Consider the following 22,821-nt stretch of genomic DNA (forward strand, 5'->3'; position numbering starts at 1 on the left):
AAGGGAACTGTTTAGTCCATTTGTTAGGAAAGATTTCCATTTATGTGTAATTTTCCCTCCAGTTGTGTACCCCCCAACTTTTTTGCTGCTGTTTTAACACCTTAGTCTGACATTGCCAGAGGAGGCAGCCTAGCCAGCCTTCTGCGCACTCCTCTGGGCTTTCACTCACTTTTTTACATGCCCTTAAGACAGTTAGTACTGGGAGACTTTGTTTCCCTTAGTGCTTTTTCACTGTTGTAACTTTTCTGCAACATGTAACAAGTGTACACTGTACCTTGCAGTACAGTACACTTGGGTCTCTTAGTCATTTTCAAAGGCCCTAGATACTCAAAGGATTTTGTTTTTTATAATTTTATTTTAATTTTATTTTAGGAGATGTGCAGATGGGTCATGGACAGGGCTGGTGGCAGCTTTTTCATATAATTTGAACAATTTCCTGCCAGATAAACCGCAATTACCGTGTTTGGCACAAATAGGTGGCCTGGCTCCAAAATGGCCATGCCACGAGGTACTTTGTCCTGTCCTTTAGCCATCTTGCCCCTTTACCTTCCCCAGGTCGAGCCGACCCGGGTCAGTCCTTATTTGGGCATGCATTTTCCAGCAAAACGCCAAGCTTTTGCGTGCTTCTGCATGCCTCGTGTGTGCCTCCAGGATGTGGGCTGGGGTGTCTGTCCCCAATACACATCCTGGGTGCCAGAGAGTCTGGAGAGCTGTGAATGCCCGGGACCACTGTAGTCTGTGATTGGTCCACGTATGGTATGCCCTCTTCGTTTTGACGCGAAGGAGATTCTGGATAACAGAAGCACCCAAACATCCATACCCTGTGGATCTCTGGAGAGTTCTCACTGAACGAAGGATAGGATCCAAGTATCCTGAAGCTAAGAAGCCGAGTCGAGGAACCGCTGGTGACTAGCTGGAAGGTTTGGCACCCTAAGCCCGCTGTCGTCCCGTGGGGGGACTCTGCTTCTGGTCGTCCTAGAAAATCTGCGAAGACGCTTCGACCCCTTGGACTAGTGGGACTAACTATTCACTGCACCTTCAACAAAACCTGCAAGTAAGCCTTCTCGGAAGTGTCCCTGGGCCATCCAGTGGGCTAACCAGCTTACGCAGGACCTTTGCTGTCTCTGCCGCCATTTCGAGGAAACCCTCGAAACTTGGTATATTGCTAGCACTGTGTTCCCAGCACCCTCATCGAATTTCGTACACTTGGCATTCCCAGGTCTGAAGTGAGACGAGTACGCCAGAACCGCAGCATATGCGGTTACCGTGTCGCCCAGTCGTGGTGACGATCTTTTCAGGTGTGCTGCATTTGTGACCCTCTTGCCCCGAAGCCTGCTGCAGTGAAACTGCCCTGATCCATCCACCAATAGCGGAGAAAGCGCCACTGTCCCGTTTGGGAATCATCACTATCTTTGCCGCTGAAAGCCGCAGAACCGTCAAATTGCTGCACTTGAACCTGCAACCGAAGTGGACTTGACTGCTGTTTGGTCTGGAGTGCGTCGGGGTTCGGAGAGTAATCACAACCCTAGCTGGTGGCCCCTAGCGCCTCCATCCATTTTTACGCACAAGTGGCCCCTGAGGGCCCCTCTCCTTTCTACTGCTAGTGCGAACTAGCGACCTATTCCCAACTCTTGGAACCGACTCTGCCCTCAAGTGGAGACCCTACTCGAATAGTGGGAACCTATTCGTCATCGCCTCACCCAACTTCTTGAGTTGCTACAGACCTCCGAAGAGACCCTGTTTTGCCCATTGGAACCACTGCGTGCACTTGCATTGCCTGTACTTTTGAGCATTAGGTTCCCCTCGTCTTAAAGATCCGACTGCCTCTTAGTTAGGAGTGTATTGGATGTAGAAGGGGCTAAAGACTATTTGCACTGCCTGATTCCTTCCCCTTTAGGTTGTGGACCCATTTCGTGCATTAACCCTTTAGACCCCATTGGTCTTGTATATATGTATTTAGATAGGAGTGTGTTGGTCTAATAAGTATTACTGTGATTTGAGTGTTTGAAACTCAAAGGCCTTGAAATAAATGAATATGTATTTTTAATATATCTACACCTGACTCTGAGTGATTTGTAAGTGTCTTTTACTCTGTGTGCTCATTGAGGCCTTCAGTGACCCTCATCCCTCCTGAGACCTAGTCTTGACCGCCACCAAGATACCTTGATTGGTCTGGCTTGTCCAGAAGGCTACCCTGTTCCAAGAAACGAGGCTGGCCTCCTGAACCTCTGCCCACCAATTCAGAGTTCAGAAATCCATCTTAACATTGTTGAATACAATTTTGCGAAGGCTCTAAACCCGGAAGAGGGGGACCCAAGAGTGAAGCCATCACCAAAAGTATACGTGAAGCAGAACTTTGTGTTTGTTGGATACATCAGGCCTCAAAAGCAAGAGACTTTTTATTGAAGAGAGACTTGGCCATTAAAGAACCTGATGGCTGATACAGAACTGTCGGCTCATCCTGGGAAAGCTCGAGCATGTGCTGTGCTCAGGAGATCCACTTTATCCCGTGCTCAAAACGTGGGGAAGGGAGACCACTGGCAATCACACCTTGACGTATTATTTGTGAACACTTCATTCTTTATTGAAAACCCTATCCCATACTCTTTCTGTAATTAGTTGTAAGGATTTGGTAATAGGCTTTTTTTTTTTTAGTACAGGCCTTTTTATTTTGACAACGCCACAAGGACTGCTTTATTTTTCATTTGATGTTTGAAGCTTGCTCCCATCTTAGATTTATGTTTAGTTTAGGCATTTTTCCACCCTGCGTTTGCAGTTTAATAAACACCCTGGAACTGATCACCTGTGTCTGTCTTTACTGTTGCCACCATGAGTTCCTTACAGTACGTACTCCTTCATGGTCTCTGGTGGTGTCCTGGAGAATGACTCTCCACCACGCCAACCTGTTTCTTAGGGACCGGGGTGTGAGGGCATTGTACGCTGAGCAGCCTTCCCATCCATGGTCTTCCCCAAGGCACTGGAGGTAAAGTGCGTGCAGATCTGATATGGGGAAAGAACCGTCGCACGACAGGCACCTGCTGAAGCCAGCCGCAGTCGACATGCGCCGGGGACAGACTATGGCACTGGTGGACTGTGTTTCCAACCTGGCAAATTGGAAAAAACAAAAAGATTATTGAAAGTGCATGGAATTACGAGGCTGTAGGCCTCACCCAAGTGCGCTGGTGAAAGTGATCCAGTCCCGTTGATGCAGAATAGTGGACAAAGGTGTGGCGCTGGTGGGCGGGGTTAGTAGAGCGCATGCTCACAGAGCAGCGACCCCAAGCCCGTCTAAATTTAAAGGCAAAGTGTTATTTTTCTGGTGAAAAAAAGGTTCAATTCCCGTCCATAGCGAGGGACGCCCATACAGGATGGAGGAAAGGGGACGGGAGGGTAAATTATGTCATGCTTTCCAAATTGAGTTCCAGCGTCATAATTTATAAAAACGGTGGAAGCCATGCATATTCCACACTAACAGACAACTTGTCAGATGTTGGGGAACGTTTCCTACTTCATCCTTCTTAAATTCCCAATATAGGATTCCAAGATGCTGGGCCAGCTTGACCATTTTCATCTTTGTTTTTGTTAACCCAATCTTCCAAGAAAGCCTCCCCTTGCTTATTTTCCGTCCCCTTCACAAACAAACCAGACACTTCCCCACACTCACAATGGGCATCCATGGTACTTGCTGGACCGTTTCAGCAGCATCATTAGATGCCCCTTCTCTTCTTTCACTATATAAAAAGGTGCAGCCCAAGCATACGATTGCTTCTGTCTCTGTCAATATAGATTTAACACTAAAGGAAGATTTAAAAAGTACTTCAACCAAATCAGTGCCTGAATCATGTGGAAAACTGTTCCCTTTCATCACAGCACATATACTATATCTAACTTCACGAGAAATGTTCACAATATTGGTCCTATTCAAAACAACATTCAAATTGGATTAAAGTCGAAGTTCAAAATATAATCTCCGTCCCTGCTGATCATCCACAAGGCTCTCTTTAGTCCCAATCATAACTTTAGTTGACAGTGTCGAAATTATTACAGACTGTTTTAAGTATTATATTCACCAGGTCACCAAGACCAAGTGAGGAATTTTCCGGGTCCGGCCGACCAGCCATACAAACACCATCTCTTGACTTCCCATTCTCAACAGACACTCAATATCAAATGGTGTTTGTGGCTCAAAATCCCATACGGGAGGGAGGTTTAAGATTCCCCGTCTGGGTGCTACACTCAGTACTACTCATCAGAGGAACAGAACCGGGGGGGGGGGGCCGTGGCCTGGAGCACCAGCGATGTGGCAGCTCCTCTAATGGCCACTGTGAGCAGCCTGCGGCGATGCCTAATTAAATGATGTTCCTGCCGTCCTAGAGACGAAAAAGAAGGCTGCTTTGGCGAGCGGAACGCTAGAGCTGCTCAGGGTGGCAAAACAAGTCCCTAACCAAGGCAAAACATTGGAACGCAGCTGGCGAAACTTGCGGCATCCGCCACCAGGGGTTCCAAAATGGCAGACGGGCCGCAGAAGCACCTCCACAGCGCCTCATTGGAGGCTTGCAGCAGATGCCTACTGCAGCGATCTGCTGCATAAAGAACTTTGCCCGCTGACTGTCTCCCGCCTAACCAACACCCCATAGAGAATGGCGCCTCCTGACCGCTTGCAGCCGCGATCGCCATGAAGGGGAGACCACCCGCTCTGATCCATGGAATCTTGGCCCCGGGTGGGGTGGCGGACCAGCCCTGTGGACGACCTCTGGGAGAAGAGAAACGCACAACAAATAGCTAGGCGGTGGCGGAGGAGAAGGAGAAGGCGAGCTTTGCCGGCCTCCGCGCAAGCAGCATCCTGACGTCGCTGGGCGGCTCGGCGCACACTGGGCTCCCCACGCTTCCCCGGCTCAGCTTGCTGGGTGCTCCGGGTGGGGCGAGAAGAGCTGCTTCTTTAACGGCAGAACATCTACAGACATGCTTTAAGAAAAGGTACTCGCGGTTTACAACACGGGCCGCCCCCATTACTACGCTCTACATAGGGCTACTAGAGTCGCATCCGCTTACTCTCCACAATCAAGCCGGGCTCGGCGGGAAAGCAGGCCACAGTGGAGGCACCATCCAGCTCTATCGCCTGGAGCCCCTGGTGTAAGTGTCCCCCTCCCCACCCCCTCCCCGAGATCTCCAGTCGCAATGGAGGGCGGGGGGGAGCACTTCAAGAGTATAACCACTTCTTGGCCCTAGCCCACACCAGCCCCCCCGCCGCCAAGTACCATCTCCCTTGGCCTCGGCTATCTTCAGACCGGCACCTATCTCCTGGGGCACCCTGGCCCACGACCCTACACTTCCCTGGAATTTCGGGACCTGGCCATGACCATCCAGGGTGGCTGGGAACTCAACACTGCAAAAGCCGACAGGGAGTGCAGTACCTGATCAGCATTCCATTTGTAAATATTATATCTACTGTATGTATTTTGTATATCTGCTTATTCACACTGCAAAGTATACCTGACCCTTGCATGACATTATATTTTGTATCCGCCTCTTATGTACCTGTAACTAAATCTTTGCAAGCGCCCAGTTGCCTGAGGGCTCGGAGCGCTATATAAATAAACAATACAATACAATACATTCCGCCGTCAACACCTCCTGGGCCACTAATACTCCAGTGAGTCTCTGGGGGCCCTAAACCTCCACCACTGTACTGGCGATCCTCCCTCCTGGGCCCAGCTCGCTGATGATTCCATCAAGTACCCTTGCCGCTCACCCAGGAACTAAGTTCACACACATACTCGCCACTTCAAGATCGAATCAGCGCCTCAGGCGGGACGATCCTCCACATTGGGCCTTGCAAGACCCAGTGGCCCCCTCCCCGTCTATCAGAGCAGCAATAATGGTTGGATTCTCCCCCCCTCAACCTCCTCTCCTCAGCTTTCCTCTCCCGACATCACAAGGATGAGACCCCGGCAAAGACTTAAGGTTATGGCCAGGCATAAGAAATCCGCCAAGACTCCGACATCACTACCATGATGCTTTCAGCGGATATGGGGGAAAAAAAAAAATCAGAGCCCCCAAAACTCATGCCTCAAGAAACCTTGGAAGACAAATCACTGCTGGCAACTAAAGAGGACATCCAAGCCTTCATGTCAGACATCAAGTCGGAGTTTAGATCATGCATGATGGATCTCTCCACTAAAATAGAAAGGACTGACCAAAGGGTCACGGACGCAGACGCAGAGCAGAGGCTGGACAAAGTGGAGGAGCTCACCCAAGAACACTCTGCAACTCTTGTGGAAATGCAACATTCGATACTGGCACTTCTGAGTAGAAGCGAGATTCTCAAATTCAAACTGGAGGATCTTGAAAACAGGGCCCAGCGTAACAATCTGCAGATCCAAGTGGTCCCCCCACCTCCTCCTCTGTGCCGGATAAAGACCTGGCTGAATATGTAGGCGACTTCTTCCAATCATTGTTGCCATACCTGGATAAAGCATAGGTTATGTTGGATCACGCACACAGGGGTTGTGCCCTCTCCAAGGAGTGGAGTCGGACTCCCACCCCCCAGACGTGATAACAAGGATACACTTCTATAGCACCAAAGAAGCCATTTCGGCCATAGGTCGATCCCGTGATGAGCCGACATTCCAAGGCTCTCCACTCCAAATATATCAAGACCTCTTTCTCTTGACGTTACAAAAGAGAAGGGCCCTCCGGCCCCTTGCGCTCTTCCTCCAAGACCAGCAAGTCCGATATCAGTGGCTTTTCCCGACAGCCCTACAATTGTCCTATAAAGGAACTCTGCGCAGGATCAGCCACCTCGATGATGCTGTGGCGATCCTAAACCCAGAATCTCCTGGAGGTACAAAGAACCTCTCAACTGATGGCGAAATTAACAACTCTTTCCCTAAACCGAGGCGATCATCTTGGACTAAGGTGCAGAAGAGCCGGAATGGGAAATGACCATCTGTGGTCCCCGTGGGAAATAAACGTCCCTGGAACATGAAGCTACAAGAATAGCGCTGCAGGCTTCACACGGCCCATGCCCTGCTCCAAGGCGCATGCCACCGAATCTCCCTTGGAGTCAAATTTAGACTTTGCTATCTGGTTGGCTGGACGGAGAGGTTTAGCCCCGTTGGCCATGGCATACGCCGGACCAAAAAAAGCAGCTTCCCAAACTGTGTTAAGTTCGGCCTCCAGTTAGAGGTCGATGTTAAAACCCCAGCCACAAGATGACACCATGCTAACTAAACTACCCGGGGGATGATTGACTCACGCTCATCCCAGTCCCTTCGTCTGGGACCCCCAGATGCCTCGATGTCTCCTCAACCCCCGTCTGATGCTGAAGTTTGTCTCGCTGAACATACGGGGGGGTTAAACTCCCCGCCAAACGAAAATCCGCTCTGCAGAGACTACATGATGGGGAAAACGCAGTGGCCTTTCTACAAGAGACACCTTCTGCCAGCGGATTTCGCATGTCTTCGCAGCAGGCATTTTCCGCTCCAATTCCTGTCCTCCAGTGGCACTAAAAAAGGGGGCACAGCGATCCTCTTCGCAAAAAGAACTGAATCCACAGGTTCTGGAGACCCAACAATGCCCTAATGGCCGTTACATGGCAGTTAAATGCCTCATGCTGGGGCAGCTGTATTCACTCATCTCAGTGTATGCCCCGAACGACAGACAAGACGCCTTCTATGAGGCACTGGGCAATACTCTCCATCCATTTGCAGAATTATCATTGGGGGATACTTTAATGGGGTCCCTGACTCCGCAAAAGATAAATCACACTCCCTGACCCCCAAAGATTTCAAACTCGCAATCAGCCTCCTTCACTTCTTTCTGACTCTGGAAGGAGTGGACACATGGAGAGTGCTTCATCCCACTTAGAAGGACTTCTCTTTTTACTCCCTTGTGCATAGGACATTTTCCCGGCTCGACCTTTTGCTGCCTTCCCTGTGGATCCTGGCTTATGTCGATAAAGTAACCATCGGATCCAGGATACTGTCCGACCACGCTCCAATAACCTTGACCCTCCGGGCCAATGACCCAGATACACCCACGCAACGCTGATGGAACCTGCATGAACCCATTCTCAATTAAATGATTCAGAGAAGCGATTGCCAAAACGATCAAAAACTTCAAGGAAAAACCTAAATGGAGATACCTCCCCAGCCTTGGGACGCCATGAAGGCGGTGGTGCGAAGGGAAATTGATTGCGTATGGGGCAGTGTTCAACAGACGCAAGCGACAGGCCAGACTACTCCTTGAAGAGGAGGTCCAAAAAGCTGAATCAGATCATAAACGTAAAGGCTGGTCCATAAAAACCCAACGGGCTATACAGGCTGCCCGGAAAAGACTGGAGGCTCATTACGCAGAGAACACAGCACATTTGTTAGCCAAATCCAAGCAAAGCTACTATGCCAGAAACAACAAGGCGAATAGGAGACCTCAGAACTTAGGCTGTTTGGACGAGATTGTGCTCCATTTTATTTGAAAGAGATGATGTGGGTACCCAGGGCGGAAATGATAGGGCGCCCTACAATGATGGTAATGGGGTGGAAAATGTGGCGCAGGGCATGCCAGATAATGGGGAACCCGACCCCATGCTCTCCAGAGATACCATTGGTCGCATTAACGGGCACAGATGTGCAGCTACGTAGGATACTCGGGTATCATTGGGAACCGGTTGGGGTGGCAACAATGGGAGACATTTGGCGGGAGGGCTCCAGCATTACCTTTAAGGGGCGAGAAAACACAAGGGGGGTAGTCCTGGCTGCGAGAAGAAACTGGGTTGCACGAGGGCCAGTAGATTACAGATCATAGAATGGCACAGTGTATCAAGAGAACATGGCCTGAAACTGTGTTGGAAGAGGAAGCAGACGCCACCATAGATATGATATATAAAATTGCGGATGGTGGTCACGAGATTTATAGACTATATGAAATGCTGATGCACAAAGTGGGGAAGGAGGTCACGCAGTTGAGATTAGATTAGATTGGGAAACGGAAGTGGGAGCCCCAATGGAGGATGGAATGTGGGAACGGGTGCAGGGATATCACAAGAAGGCGTCCAGAAATGCTAGACTGAAACAGATTCAACTGTATATAACGCATAGGGCATACATGACGCCTTGGAGGATGTCGCAATTTGCAAACACGGGACGGCAAGCATGCCCTAAGTGTGATGAGGAGAACGCGGGCATGGTGCACATGTTCTGGTCATGCCCGGTTATAGAACGCTTTTGGAGGGAAGTGAAAGGGAGACTGGAAAAAAAAGGCATTAAGATTGTAGTGGATACGGTATGGGCCTGTTTGCTGGGGGAGTTCCCAAGGTCATATAAGCTCAAACATGTGGGTAAATTGAGGGATCTGGCTTATGTGCTTGCTAAAAGGAGAATTGCCATGGGATGGAAGACGTGCCACATGCCAAATGTGGATGTATGGTGGAGAGATCTACAAAAATGGGCGGAAGCAGAAACCATGGCATGGCAAGACGCGAGTAGCAGGGGTGGGTGTGAAGAGACTGAGTCCCTGATGGCCTGGAAGCTATTGATAGCCGAACTGTTCGGTTCTATAGAAGACCCGGCGGATCCTGTGGATGGAGACTGTACCATAGGTTGTGGAAACAGAATGTTCAAATTACTAGACTCATATAGGGGGTGGGGAGAGGGAAGTAGTGACTTGTAGTTGAGATGTATAATGAATCTGTTGAAATATGTATTGATTGTGTGGTTTGCATTGTTTGGTTGTGTTTATAAATCAATAAAATGTTTTTTTTAAAAACCAATAGGGAATGTGCTCATAAGGCACTCTTACGCTGGTACTACCCTGCCCTCAGGCTTCACCGCATTAACCAAGCCCTAGACCCCGGCTGCTGGCACCTATGTGGACAGCCGGGATCGTACTTCCACATGTGGTGGTCATGCCCAATTGTGAAAGCTTTCTGGACAATGCATCGTGACGATAAAAGACATCATGCAGGTGGCAATTCCAATAGAACCAGAGCCCATCCTATTAGGAGTCCCGGTTCCAGGGGTTTACCCAAGATTCGGAAAACTAGCCAAGCTGCTGACCCAATTTCTCCTGGCTGGGAAAAAAAAATCACAGTTGCTTGCTCCTGGCAGGCCAAAGAGGGGCCATTTATGCCGCTTTGGTGGATAAAAATGTGGGACATATTGATCGTGGAAAAAGGGTCTCAGCCAAAGCAGGCCTCCTACACCGCTTTTCTGACATTTGGGCACCATTTCTAGACTATGACCTAAAGTTTCCGGCTTTAACCAACAAACCCCTCCACGCCAGGAGGGTACTAACTTGGAAGGAGAAGGTTCGGCAGAGGGGTCCTCTGGGCCGGGCCAGGAGGAGGGTGGAATCAGGGGAGGGGGTGGGGCATAAACAGGTGGGACTTTGCCTGCTCTTTGTTGACAACTGGTTGGGGGTTTATAAGGTGTTCATTTACCTGTACTGCTGTCCTCTGTGCGCTGGTTTAAAATAAACATTATATATATATATATATATATATATATATATATATATATATATAAAGAAAATGGGTAAAGTGTGAAATAGTCTGGGGAAGAGCTCCAATTAAGCCCTCAGAAAAAAGAAAGAAATGGAGCAGTACCCTTAGAACTAGTCTGTGGAATATTAGCCTTTATGTGTTGATCCATAATCAACCCTCATTATGTCGGACTAAAGCTCCACCCCCATTAGTGAGCAAATAATTTGGACTTTACCTAATCTCAGTTTGTATAATTTAGTCCTGAGTTTTAGTCCAGCTAGAGACCATCATCACCAAGTTCGCTGAAATAGAGGGGATTTCAGACCTCTGCAGATTCAAGGAAGAAGACCACCCCACCCCGCACCCCCTCAATCAGACACTACCTTTGTCAAATAAATAGACCCCTTATAAATATTGTGGGTCTCAGACCGAGTAGTCATCTCCTTCCTATTTCTATTTTTTTTTTACCAAGCCTAAAAGGGGATTGTGAAGGCTCGGCATTAAAAGAAATACTGGCTGAGTGTAGATGAATATTTCTAAGAAACTTTCTAAAGTTATTTCTAATTTATTTCTTCCTGCCATTTTTTTATTTTGCCAATGCATTTGTAACTTCTTTTACTCTATCCCTTTCCCCTTCCTTCTCCAACAACTTGGTTTAACAATGCATAAGCAGGTGGGCACCTCCTCCTCTAGTACTGCTTCTATGGGTCATTATTTTAGGGGGCAATTTGGTGGGATTACCTGGCCTGGTATGTCATTTAGCCCCATCTATGACTCGCAGGCATTCTAGGTCAGAGTTTCAGTCAGAACAGCTATCCTTTGGGACAGAGGGTGCATTAAATAATAATGAGGTGATAACATCAGCAGATTTGGACCAAGAGGGGCAGATAGCCCCATGAGCTTTAAACGGGCTTAGCTGTGATCTGGCTGAGCGACTTTAGTGTTTCGTGTTTTTTTCGTAGTCTCCAGGGCATTGTCAACAGCCTTCCCAAAAAGGTTGGAGTCCTCAACTGGTTTGTTGATTAGAGAGGCCCAAGTTTCGGGTTTAAAGCCAGAGTTCTTTAACCAGGCGTGTCTTAAGTAAGGTTCCCTGGGTTAGGGTGCATCCAGCGGTCTCAGCAGAGTCCATAGTGTTCGTCAATATGTTATGGGAATATTGTCTGCTCTCAGCCACGACCGCCAGCAGGCGTGATTGGGTGGGCTCTGGGGCATCTTGAAGGCCCTCGTGGAAAAGGCACATCACTGTAACTTGTCAGGAGTGAGGTATTGTTTGCGATTTTAGTAGAGTAGGCCGCAGAGGCGGTGACCCGTTTACCGAGGGCATAAAGCTTTTTACAGTCTTTGTCCGGATGGGCTTCCATCCAGGACAGTGGAACCCCTGCCCTTTTCCGAGTGGTAGTAAACACCATTGAGTCCGGTGTAGCATGACACCTTATATAGAGTGGGTCAGAAGGCGATGGGTGGAATACATTTTCAACCTTGGGGTTGACCGTCTGCGGGAGGGACGGTGACAGCAAGGAAGGGGCCAGGCGCCTCCTTATAGAGTTCAGAAGGGGATCAGAAGGTGATGGCTTACTAGCCGGAGGCTTCTCCTTGAGGATATCCTTAAAGTCTGTGTCTGGAGCTGCCTCATGTGTTGCAACCTGGAAATGATCGGCTGCTCTTTTAAAATTGCATTAAACATCTGGTTGTCAACGGGTGACTAATCCCTCTGTGGAGGACGAAGAAGGGGGATCCAAACAGATGACGCCCGGGTCAGGGGTATGCATTGGTAATAGCCAAGGGCCCCGAACCCCCGCCTGATGCTGATCCTAGTCTGGGTCCTGATCAGCTGTGTCTTGTGGAAAGGGATTAATGTCCTCATAGGTATCCTCCTCTGTTGGGTCCTCTGGGACATCCAAGATATCTTCCTGGTGTCCCTGTGCAGAGATGGGGAATTTCTGGAGTTTTTTAAGGAATGGGGCGGTAGCCCTCTTCCCTGGGTCTTTTGGGTGTAATTTACCCGTCATAAAAGTCAAACTGGGCCATTTTGTCCATGTATTATTCAAATCTCTCCCTAGTCCATAGGTAAGAGGTAGAAGGGTCTGGGGTGGAAAAGGTTGCCCAGAAGGGGGAGATTTTCCTAATAAGGCCTTTGAGAGAGAAGCTGGGTGGGGGGGCTTCAGAACACTACTCTCGAGGAGAGGGGGTGCACTTGTGCACTGTGGCTGCAGAAATGATAGCCAAAAGGCTTTTGCGGATTTTCACCAGTTGAATCGAACTGTGACTACACCGAGGCCTTAGGTGCTTGTGCGCTTTTGGGCGGTGTGTCAAGGATGGTATGTTTTTGGGGTGAATGCCCGTTCGAGGGATGCCCAGTCGCATGCCGCAAAGGCAGTTGCGTGGAGGGAGCCAAACTGAGGGTCGGAAGGCGCCATCAAACCTTTCGGCAGCCCTGTGGCATTGTGCGCTTCGAGAACTCTGTCAAAGAGGCCTTAGGGGTTGTGTGTATTGGTATCAGTGGTGCGTGGGTGCCCTTGTCGCTGGGGTGTGACCTCCCCATTACAGAGCTGGTGGCCTGATTGGGTAGGGCACTTGGGAGCCTGTAGGCTCCGCTGAGGGAGTCGATGGCTTCCAATTCGGAGCCATGGCTGCCGACGGATTCCTCTTCCGAAACGACAGCGCCAATGGAGGGGGGAAAAGGCTTTCGGCCTGCATAACATAGGCCGCCCACCGTTTAGTCCGCCAGTCTCAACGTTTTCAGTCGAAAGAGCTTACAGGACTTGCATGAGCACTCGTCGTGGTCTCAAGGAAGACACAGATTGCAACGGCGATGGGTGTCCTTCCAAGAAAACTTGCTGTTACATGACAGGCAAAATTTAAAGGGCGTCCTCTCCATAGCAGAGGGTAGCAGCAGCCAGACCAAGAAGAGAAAGAGAGGGGTAAAGAAAATACATTCTTAGTGAAGAATAAACCCAGGGCCCCACTCCCTACTGTAAGGGCCTGCCCGATTGGCCGAGGCCACGCGGTCGACAGTCGGAGGGCCAAGTCCACGCGGTCGACAGTTGAAAAGTCGCCGAGCAGGTGTAGACGTCTTCAGCGGCAGGAAACCCACAAAGCAGTCATCGAGAGGATTAGTCAGGAGACTAGACGACCGTAGGGACAAAGTTAGCAATATAAAACTCTTGCGAGCTCCGCACAGGCGACTAACTAGGTTGACGGGAAAAAACAATCCCAGGGACCGGACGTAAGAGGGATTTTGGATACACTACACATCACATTAGGGATAGTGTTACAGTGATACCCATGTCGACTTCCCCTTTCGATCTTCGAAAGAAAGAGCCAATACTCTGCGATTTCCACTAGATGTCAGACTATCTGCAAGGCATGTGATTCCAAGCAGATTCACAAGCATCAGAAATATTTTTATAAAAATATAGTGTGCAGATATTCTCTTATTTTGTTTTAACAGACAGCGTTTACTGCACCAGTGAACCACCTAATCGCCTTTCTGAGAGGTGGGAGTGTGCTCCTCTGTCAGGACCACCACTCCGAGAGCCAGGGGACCTTGAAGGAAATCATTAGCAACACACACGCCAGGAAGACACCTGAATAACCTCACTGCAGAGCTTAAGCATAATATCCCTAACTATTTGAAATACAATGTTCAGTCCTGCTAGAGTAAGATTGGTATTCCAAATTTAGAGTGGCTTGACATTTATGAGTTCTCTGTTAACCAGTACATATAAAATGCACACCTCAGTTGCAAATGATGGTACTAACCCGCTTCCTGTCCAGTGGCTTGTTCGAAAATGAGTGGCTTACTTACCTAGTTAGATACTGCCACTTGCATCTCGATAATATATGTCAACTATATATGCACAAACCAGGTAGTAGATGTCAAATTCTCATGATCTTTGTGCCTACTGAGAGCAAAGACAAACAAGTAAGTACTCTGTTAGTACCCTGATCACTGGGATGTTTGACAGAGCAACACATTCACAGTGCTCTCCAGCAAGGGACAGCGGCAGTTATAGGAAATAGTCCAAACATTACAAAGCTAATGGAATACCAAGGATTTCTTCCAGAAACTGGTCCCTCGCTTATTGATGGGTCAAGAGCATCTTAAAAAATAAAAGGATACGCTACTCCTCTAATGCGCTTTATCTTCCCAGGTTCTGTTAGCTGAATGGGTCTTAAAACCTTCCTTACTGGACAAGAGAAAACTATTTCCCCACCTCCTCCTGGCGGCACTCCTCTCCGAACAATCTGAAATGACAAGAAAAATAAAGTTAAACAAAAAATACAAGCCATCTCAAATAATTATTTCCTTAACTCATATTTTCTCCATCAGACCAATTGATATAATGGACAAAACTGTAGCTCACACTACATTTAAATCATCCCATTCAAAACAAATGAAATAGAACAACTTAAAATAAAACAGGAAAGGTTAGGGGCATCATGGCAGGAAAGGTTGCAGTATCTTTACTTTTATATCAATTCTGTCCAACAACAATGACAGAGTTAATAGAAACTTGTATAAAGAGGGCTGGAAAAGCACAGAGTGAGTATCCTGGGGAGACAGTGAGGATGAACACCCATTCCAAAGGAAGGCTGGTGGAGCCTTCGAACCTTCTGGAGAAGACAGCAATCCTCCAGCCTAAGAAGTAGAACAGAGGAATGCACAAATGAAGTGTACAGAGTTACAATGAAGAAATTACGTAGTAATAAGTCAGACGGTCATAGGATTATCCATAATGACCAGTCTGCGATGTCACAGCTTTACTTGGTGTAGGACCAGTGTAACGTATGAAAAGCCTGTCTTCAATTCTGAAGTCCTTGGTTCTGGAAATATAAAAACTCAGTGCCCTTCTAGGGCATTGTCTCGGTAATCTCTCCTCTTCCTTCAATGGTTGAGGTGGAGGGTAAAATTCTGCTAGGTGGACTTCCTGTGAAAGATTAAACTCAGTGACCACCTTGGGGAGAAAATTGGGTCGTACTCAAAGCATAACCTTGCCCCTAAAGTAAACTGTGAAGGGAGGCTTGCATGATAGGGCTGGCAATTCACTAAACATAAGCATACATGGTGACGTTATTGCAAGCAGAAATAGTTTTCCTCGTAAGGTGCCCGAGTGGATCAGAATGCATTGGCTCAAAGGGGGGCCAATTAGATCGGTCAGAACAAGATTCAAATCCCAGGCAGGCACAATTGAGTCAGGGGAAACGTGTTAGATAGTCATTGAAGAAATTGAATCACAATAGACATTGTAAAATACGATCCTTGGTCAGATGTTTGCTTGAAAAATGAAAGCGATTCCAAATAACCTTTAACCGTGGTCACCTGTGGCCCCAGTCGGGCAAGGTGCAAGAGAAAGGACAGTGCTGTAGTTGCATTGCAGATAAGTATCTAATTCATTAGCTCTGCAACAGCTGCAACATTTCTTCCAATGGCAGTTTTACAGAGATTTTGTTGCTGGCCTTACAATACATCCATGAGGTTTTTGGGGAGGCTCCAGTAAGCCAGGCGTGAATGTTGACAGTTGTGATATTCTGGTTGAGTACCAGGCCTCCTGCTTATGAGAGCAAGCCCATTCTCTGTGAACGACACCACAGCGGACAGATGACCATGTCATGAAGGACCAGGCACCACATTCTGCTGGCCCAGAAAGGGGCAATCAGGATTACGGTTCTTAGGAATCTGCTGAAAATATGAAGGATGGCGGTGCCCAATGGGAATGCGTTTAAAGTACAAAATTCTAGTCCACTACAAACTCATCTCAGCGGTCCTCTCAGGGGAAATTCCTACAGAAGAAGTTCACACTTCCTATTGGAAATGGGAGGACAAAATATTCACTTGACTGGTTCCTTAAATAGTTATGGTTTCTGAAAGAACTTCATGGCACAACTCCCACATGTGGGAAACTGAGCCATGTCTGCTCAGGGCATGCGCCATTACATTCTCCGTACTGGCTATATGAACTGTCAGCAAGGCGATCCAGTCATGCAACTCCCAAAACTAGAGCTGCAGTCTCCCTGCAGTTGTAAAGACCTCCACACTGCTCTTTTGTTGAGGTAGTGCAGTGTCTGTGTGGTCAGTCATGATCAGGACAGTCTTCCCCCGTTTTGCGTTGTCCATGGAGAGAAAACAGAATCGGCAAAGGAAAGGACAGGTATATAACTTCAAAGTAGTGTGCATCACATGTGTTATTATTAGCCTGAGTCAATAGCATCCATTTTGTTGACTGCGCAATCCTAAAAACCTGGCAGAGGATGCTCGGATTTGAACCTGTAGCCTGAGCGTACATCTTAGCAGCGTTTGTTTGCATAAATTGGGCCCGATTTAGAAAAGCATTTTTCAATGGAAAAATCCCATTGAACACGATTTTGCAAATCAGTCCAATTGTGTTGTACAACTATTATGATCCATTTATTTAGCTCTTTCTCCGACATCTTTAGCAGGATGGAGCCAACACACTAAGTTACCCTACTGGTCAGTTGCAGGGAAAAGGTGCTCAGCGTATAGTTGCAAAAGCATATGTAGATAACACAATAAAATTGAACGTGACCTCGCAATGGAGCAACCAATTATTTGAAGGTTAAGGGCCTAATCCACAGAGCGGTTTCCAATGGAATTTTGCCATTATGAAACGCTTCTGTGAATTATGCCCCAAGTGTCTGTGGCTCAACACGATGTGACTTTGACTCCTGGCTTCCCGACCCAACACTACTGTGTGATCGTGGGTAAGTCACTTTGCCTCTGTATGCCCCAGCCCCCCTCATCTGGCAAACCAGAGTTCTTTGAAGCAGACACAATTTCAGAATTTTATTATTTTTTTAAGCAAAAAAATAACTTTTGTTTGTATATGTTTATTAAGTGTAAACCACTTGGTAGCTGCATGCAGGTAAGAGTTCGACGTGTTTAGGGAGCAGGCCTTACACGAGTTGTGGATTTTGTTTACATAGACAGAGAAGCATATTATAAAACAAAGGTGTGGTGGGAAGGAGCTGCACAGGTCGGGGTATCCATAGTTCCCAAATCTAAAAACACTGCATTAAGCAGATGAACGACTGCACCCCTCCATTTGCTGAGAAAGTCCAGCAAAAGAGCGAGGCCGACAACCTAGCATTTCATATCTCCTATGGAGGGAGGGCACGCCAGGAAGAACCTACTGGGCGGCTCACTCCCCCCACTCTTCCCCAGAGATAGATACTCACCGTAATCTTATTTCTGATGCTTGTATCTGCTTGGACTCGCATGTTATGTGTAGGCCAACATCTAGTGGAAGCTGCAGAGTATTACAGTTGTTTTCGAAACTCAAAAAGGGACGTCGACGGGGTGTGCCAGCAATACTATCCCTAGTGTGATGTCCACTGTACCCATGGTCCTTCACATTTCTAGGTCCCTCAGATCGTTTTGTTTCTGACATGTGGTAGCATGAAGTGTAGCGCGAGTACAGGTGTATCCAAGCAGATAAATATCATATCAGAGAAGCTCAAATAACATCTATGCACCTTCTCTCAGGGGAGGAAGGGTGGACCGCATATGAATTTAAGCAGATACAAGCATCAGAAATACCATTACGGTGGGTAATGTATCCCTTATGAGGCTTGTGGAATCTGCTTAGATCACATGTTATGCATATATTAGTGAGCAGTGTTACGAGAAGGTTGTGGGCTGTGAGAAGGATAAGCGGCAAATATATGTTTTAGAACTGCTTGTCCCACCTGTGTATCTGCTTTGGAATGAGTCAATGCAGCAGTGCTGAGTGATAGTGTGCACTGTGCTCCATGTAGCCGCTTTGCAAATGCTGTATAATGTGACATTTGCGATAAATGCCAGAGTAGCTCCTGTGCTCCTTCTGAGCTCTTGGTGTAAAAGGCAGTGTTTTGTTTGATAATTAATAGCACAGTTGTATGCATCTGACTATCCATCTGGAAATGGCATTTTTGGCAATGCTCTCTCCTTCTCCGACTGGTGCTACGGAGACAGTTTGTCTGTTTTCCTACACGGTCTAGTCTTGTTTACGTAGTAAAGGACCCCCCTCCTTGCATCAAGTGTTTGGAGTTTCACCTCCGCTGAGCTAGTTGGGTTCTGGATTGGTTCACATGGAATTTGGAAATTAACTTGGGAGAGAACCTAGGATGTGTATGTAAAACCAATTTGTGTTTGTGTATGACAAAGAAGGGGTCCTGCACTGACAATGCTTGCAATTCACTAACCTATGGAAGTAATAGCCACTAAGAAGATAGTTTTGTATGTCAGGTGTTTAAGACTCGACTTGTGCATAGGCTCGAATGGGGGCCCCATGAGCTTTGCGAGTACTACATTGAGATCCCAGCCTGGCAGTGGGTTTGAAATTGGAGGGTGGAGTCTCTTTACTCCATGCATAAATGCCTTAATGACTGGAATTTTCCACCAAAATACCTTACTTTGAGAGGTGGTGTACGCTGATAAAGCTCCCAGGTGGACCTTTATGGATTTGACTACTAACCCAGAGTCTACCAAGTGGATCATATAATTTAGAATGTGGGAAGGAGTACATTTTATGGGGTATCTATGTCCGGAGCAGACATAGATATCACAAATTTTTTCAGACATACTTTTTGGTTGTTTTAAAGAAAAGTACAAACACTTTGCGCACGCCTACAGGCCAAACCTCTGGACAGATTTTCACCAAATTTGCGGCAGGACGACGACCTTGGTCCAGAAAGTGGGCTTTTGTACATTTGGTTCTAATCCGTCCAGTAGTTTTCTTTAAAACAACCAAAAAGTATGTCTCAAAAAATGTGTGATATCTATGTCCGCTCCGCGGTCACACTTCCCTGTTAGCTCCGCGGACAAGATACCGATTGGCTAAGGGGCTGGCGTCATGACCGCGGACACGTGACGTGTCCGCCGATAGGCTGGAGTGAGTCGTGATGTGCGTCAGATTATTTGGATGCACCCAACATCTTGGATCCGCCGACAAGCGTGGTGGCGACCACAGACGAAATGCTGTTTCGGAAACTGTTTTGGTGTGTCAGAGTGCTTGGGGAGGTTCAGAGAGTAAGAGATGGGTGAAATACTGTATTTATTTAGGCGGCAGGTGCTAATGATGTATTCGCCATGCCCGCCCTGTCCGGGATGTTTGTAATTACTGAAAATGAGGGGTCTCATAAGGATAGTACTTCCGTCCGTGCTCTGACCAGGCAACTTGAAACTGTTCGAAGGACACGCGTGGTGTTAGCAAATATTAAAATTGAGTACATGCCGTAGTTAACATTTTGTTTCTATGGGTGTGCTCCTGACTTATACGGCGCCATGGGTGCGATATGCTGCGATGGTTGTGGCCAGGGCCTAGAGTCTTGGGTGCATGGCCGTGGGCCGTAGGCCATACTCCCAAGACTCTAGGCCCTGGCCACAACCACCGCAGCATGTCACAGCAATAAGATACAACCGTAGGATCGCATATGGATCAGGTGGTTGTGGGGAGAGCGAGAGTCTTGGGTGCATGGCCAAGGCCATGCACCCAAGACCAAATTTATACATAGTGAAGTTACAAGCCACAATGGGTGTGATATGCTGTGGTGGCTATGGCCAGCAACTAGAGTCTTGGGTGCATGGCCAGAAGGCCATGCACCCACGAACAAAGTTGTAAGCACTGGAGTTATAAGCCACCATGGTTTTATATACTGCACACCCATACATTCAAATATCTATGGCCATAAACCCAAGACTTTAGGCCCTGGCTGTCATGATGCCTACCCCCGGGCATCAGGACCAAGGCCCTCAGCTCCAGGAGCAGGCATCCAGACATTTGTTTAAACCTCAGCAGCCCCGGCTAGGGGCTGTCTGGGTTCAGTCCTGGCGCCTTAGGCGCCAGGAACATCATAGAAATCAGTCCTGGCGCCATAGGCGCCAGACTCAGACTTTTACTTACCTGATGCAGACCATGCTGCAAAAGAGTCCAAGCCTACATGAGGCCTGGATGGGACTATTTTGCTACAGGGACTATTTTTTACTCGGGCGTGGCTCTAGGGAACTTCTTACCTGGAACTACTTTGGAGGCTATTTAAATTACACCCGAACAGCAGCACGTGCTTTGCGTTATTCTGCATCCAGCAGCGTGAAGCTCACCGTGCCTGCAGCCAGCATCCAGTCTTCTGCCACGCCCGCGTGCCTGCAGCCAGCATCCAGTCTTCTGCCACGCCCGCCTCGAATCCGGAGCTCCTAGAATAAAGAAGAAAAGGACAAGGTTAGAAAACAAACTTATTTCAAATTCCTCACCTAATTCCGGAACCATTTCATCTCCGGACCTGGAAAGTACATCACTCCTGCACGCGTCGCTTCGCCAGCTCCAGCACAGCGCCATACTCACCAGTTCTCACAGCATCTTTAGATCCGGCACTGTCTCCATCATTACTTCGCCGTAATCCGGCACCTAGGGGACACAAGAAAAAACAAGGTGAGCCAAGGGAATCAACAAATACAACCTCTTACCACCATAGACTTACCAGATTTACCACTGGCGGTATTATTCCATAACTCTCCACATTTTCATATGCCGCATCTGTAAAGAGGGAGAAAAACAACAGGTTAACGCATGCAATAGTTACCGGACAGCGTTGGGTAACACAGACTCTTACCTGAACGCCAGCAGCAGCTAAGAGACCTTCTTCTCACGAACTCAGTTGCAATTTAAGGAAGGAAGGGGACAAGAGTGAACATCGGGCACATTGAACTCTTTGAACTTGATACTTACCAATCCCACCAGGGACTTCAGAGTCAATACTTACCGGAACTCTCCCAACGCCTTCAAACCAGTGAAGTAACTGGTATCTACGCGCCCCCTGCAAGACACGCAGGATGGAGAGCTCATCTTTTATGAACATAAGGTGAGGTTACTAAGGGGATATCGGAGGTGATTAGTGGGGGAGAGCGAGAACAGTTGGGAGGCCATCACTAAAACCCACAGGTGGTTAATCCCGGTCTCCACTTGCAGGAAAATACTTCTTCGGGTCCAGCAAACAAGACTAGGCGGGCCAGTCCAGACAGTCATCTCTGCACTACACATCACGTTGAAGGAGGCCGCAGCTGTCCGGGTCCGATCGACACCCCTGTGGGGTCCAGGTGAGCGTAACACTGGCCTCAACCACCGCAGCATATCACAGCTATAGATACACCCGTAGTTTCGAACATCGATCAGGTGGTTGTGGGGAGGGCCAAGAGTCTTGGGTGCATGGCCTTTGGCCATGCACCCAAGAACAAAGTTATAAGCACTGAAGTTATAAGCCAACATGGGTTTCATATACTACACACCTATAGATTCAATTATCTATGGCCACGCACCCAAGACTCTAGGCCCTGGCTACTTCCAGCGCAGCATATCACAGCTATACATATACCCGTAGTATCGAACATCGGTCAGGTAGTTGTGGGGAGGGCCTAGAAGCCCCAAGAAAAAAATTATAAGCACTGCAGTTATAAGGCACCATGGGTTTTATATAGTGCGGTGGTTGTGGGCAGGATGTAGAGTTTTGGGTGCATGGCCGCAGGCCGTAGGCCATACACCAAAGACTCCAGGCCCTGCCCACAACCACCACAGCATATCACATTCATACACCACACCCATACCATTGAATATCTATCTGGTAAGTGTGGGCAGGGCCTAGAGTCCTGGTTGTAAATTGAGTGTATGCTGAAGTTAAAATGTTTCATTCTATGGGTGTGCTTATGATTTATAAGCCACCATGCATGCGATATGCTGCAGTGTTTGTGGCCAGGGCCTAGAGTCTTGGGCACTTGGCCGTAGGCCATACTCCCAAGACTCTAGGCTCTGGCCACAACCACTGCAGGATATCACAGCAATAGATACCCCCATAGTATCGCATATCGATCAGGTGGTTGTGGGGAGGGCTTAGAGTCTTGGGTGCATGGCCAAAGGGCATGCACCCAAGACCAAATTTATACGTAGTGAAGTTTTAAGCCACAATGGGTGTGATATGATGTGGTGGTTGTGGGCAGGACCTAGAGTCTTGTGTGCATGGCCAAAGGCCATGCCCCCAAGAAGAAAGTTATAAGCACTGCAGTTATAAGCCACAATGGTGATGCAGTGGTTGTGGCCAGGACCTACAGTCTTGGGACCAAAGGCCATGCTCCCAAGACTGAAGTTATAAGCACTGACATTATAGGTCAGCATGGGTGTGATGTGGTGCGGCGGTTGTGTGCACGACCTAGAGTCTTAGGTGCATGCACCCAAGACCAAAGTTATAGGCAGTGCAGTTATAAGCCACCATGGTTTTCATATGCTGCGATGGTTGTGGGTAGGACCTACAGTCTTGGTTGCATGACCGCAGGGTGTAGGTCGTAGGTTATACAT

The 22,821-nt window shown here is 48.0% G+C and overlaps 1 protein-coding gene across 1 annotated transcript in view; it reads right to left on the minus strand.

Moving 5' to 3' along the window:
• The window catches only part of RCL1 (RNA terminal phosphate cyclase like 1), a 534,592-nt gene that overhangs the window by 296,478 nt on the left and 215,293 nt on the right, over positions 1-22,821 (minus strand). The window contains exon 5 of the mRNA XM_069625721.1: positions 14,604-14,728. Coding sequence (XP_069481822.1) covers positions 14,604-14,728 — 125 coding nt within the window. The remainder of the gene's footprint in view (positions 1-14,603; positions 14,729-22,821) is intronic.

Source organism: Ambystoma mexicanum, chromosome 6p (assembly GCF_040938575.1).
Source record: "Ambystoma mexicanum isolate Mex_15411 chromosome 6p, UKY_AmexF1_1, whole genome shotgun sequence".
Taxonomy (NCBI): Eukaryota; Metazoa; Chordata; class Amphibia; order Caudata; family Ambystomatidae; genus Ambystoma; species Ambystoma mexicanum.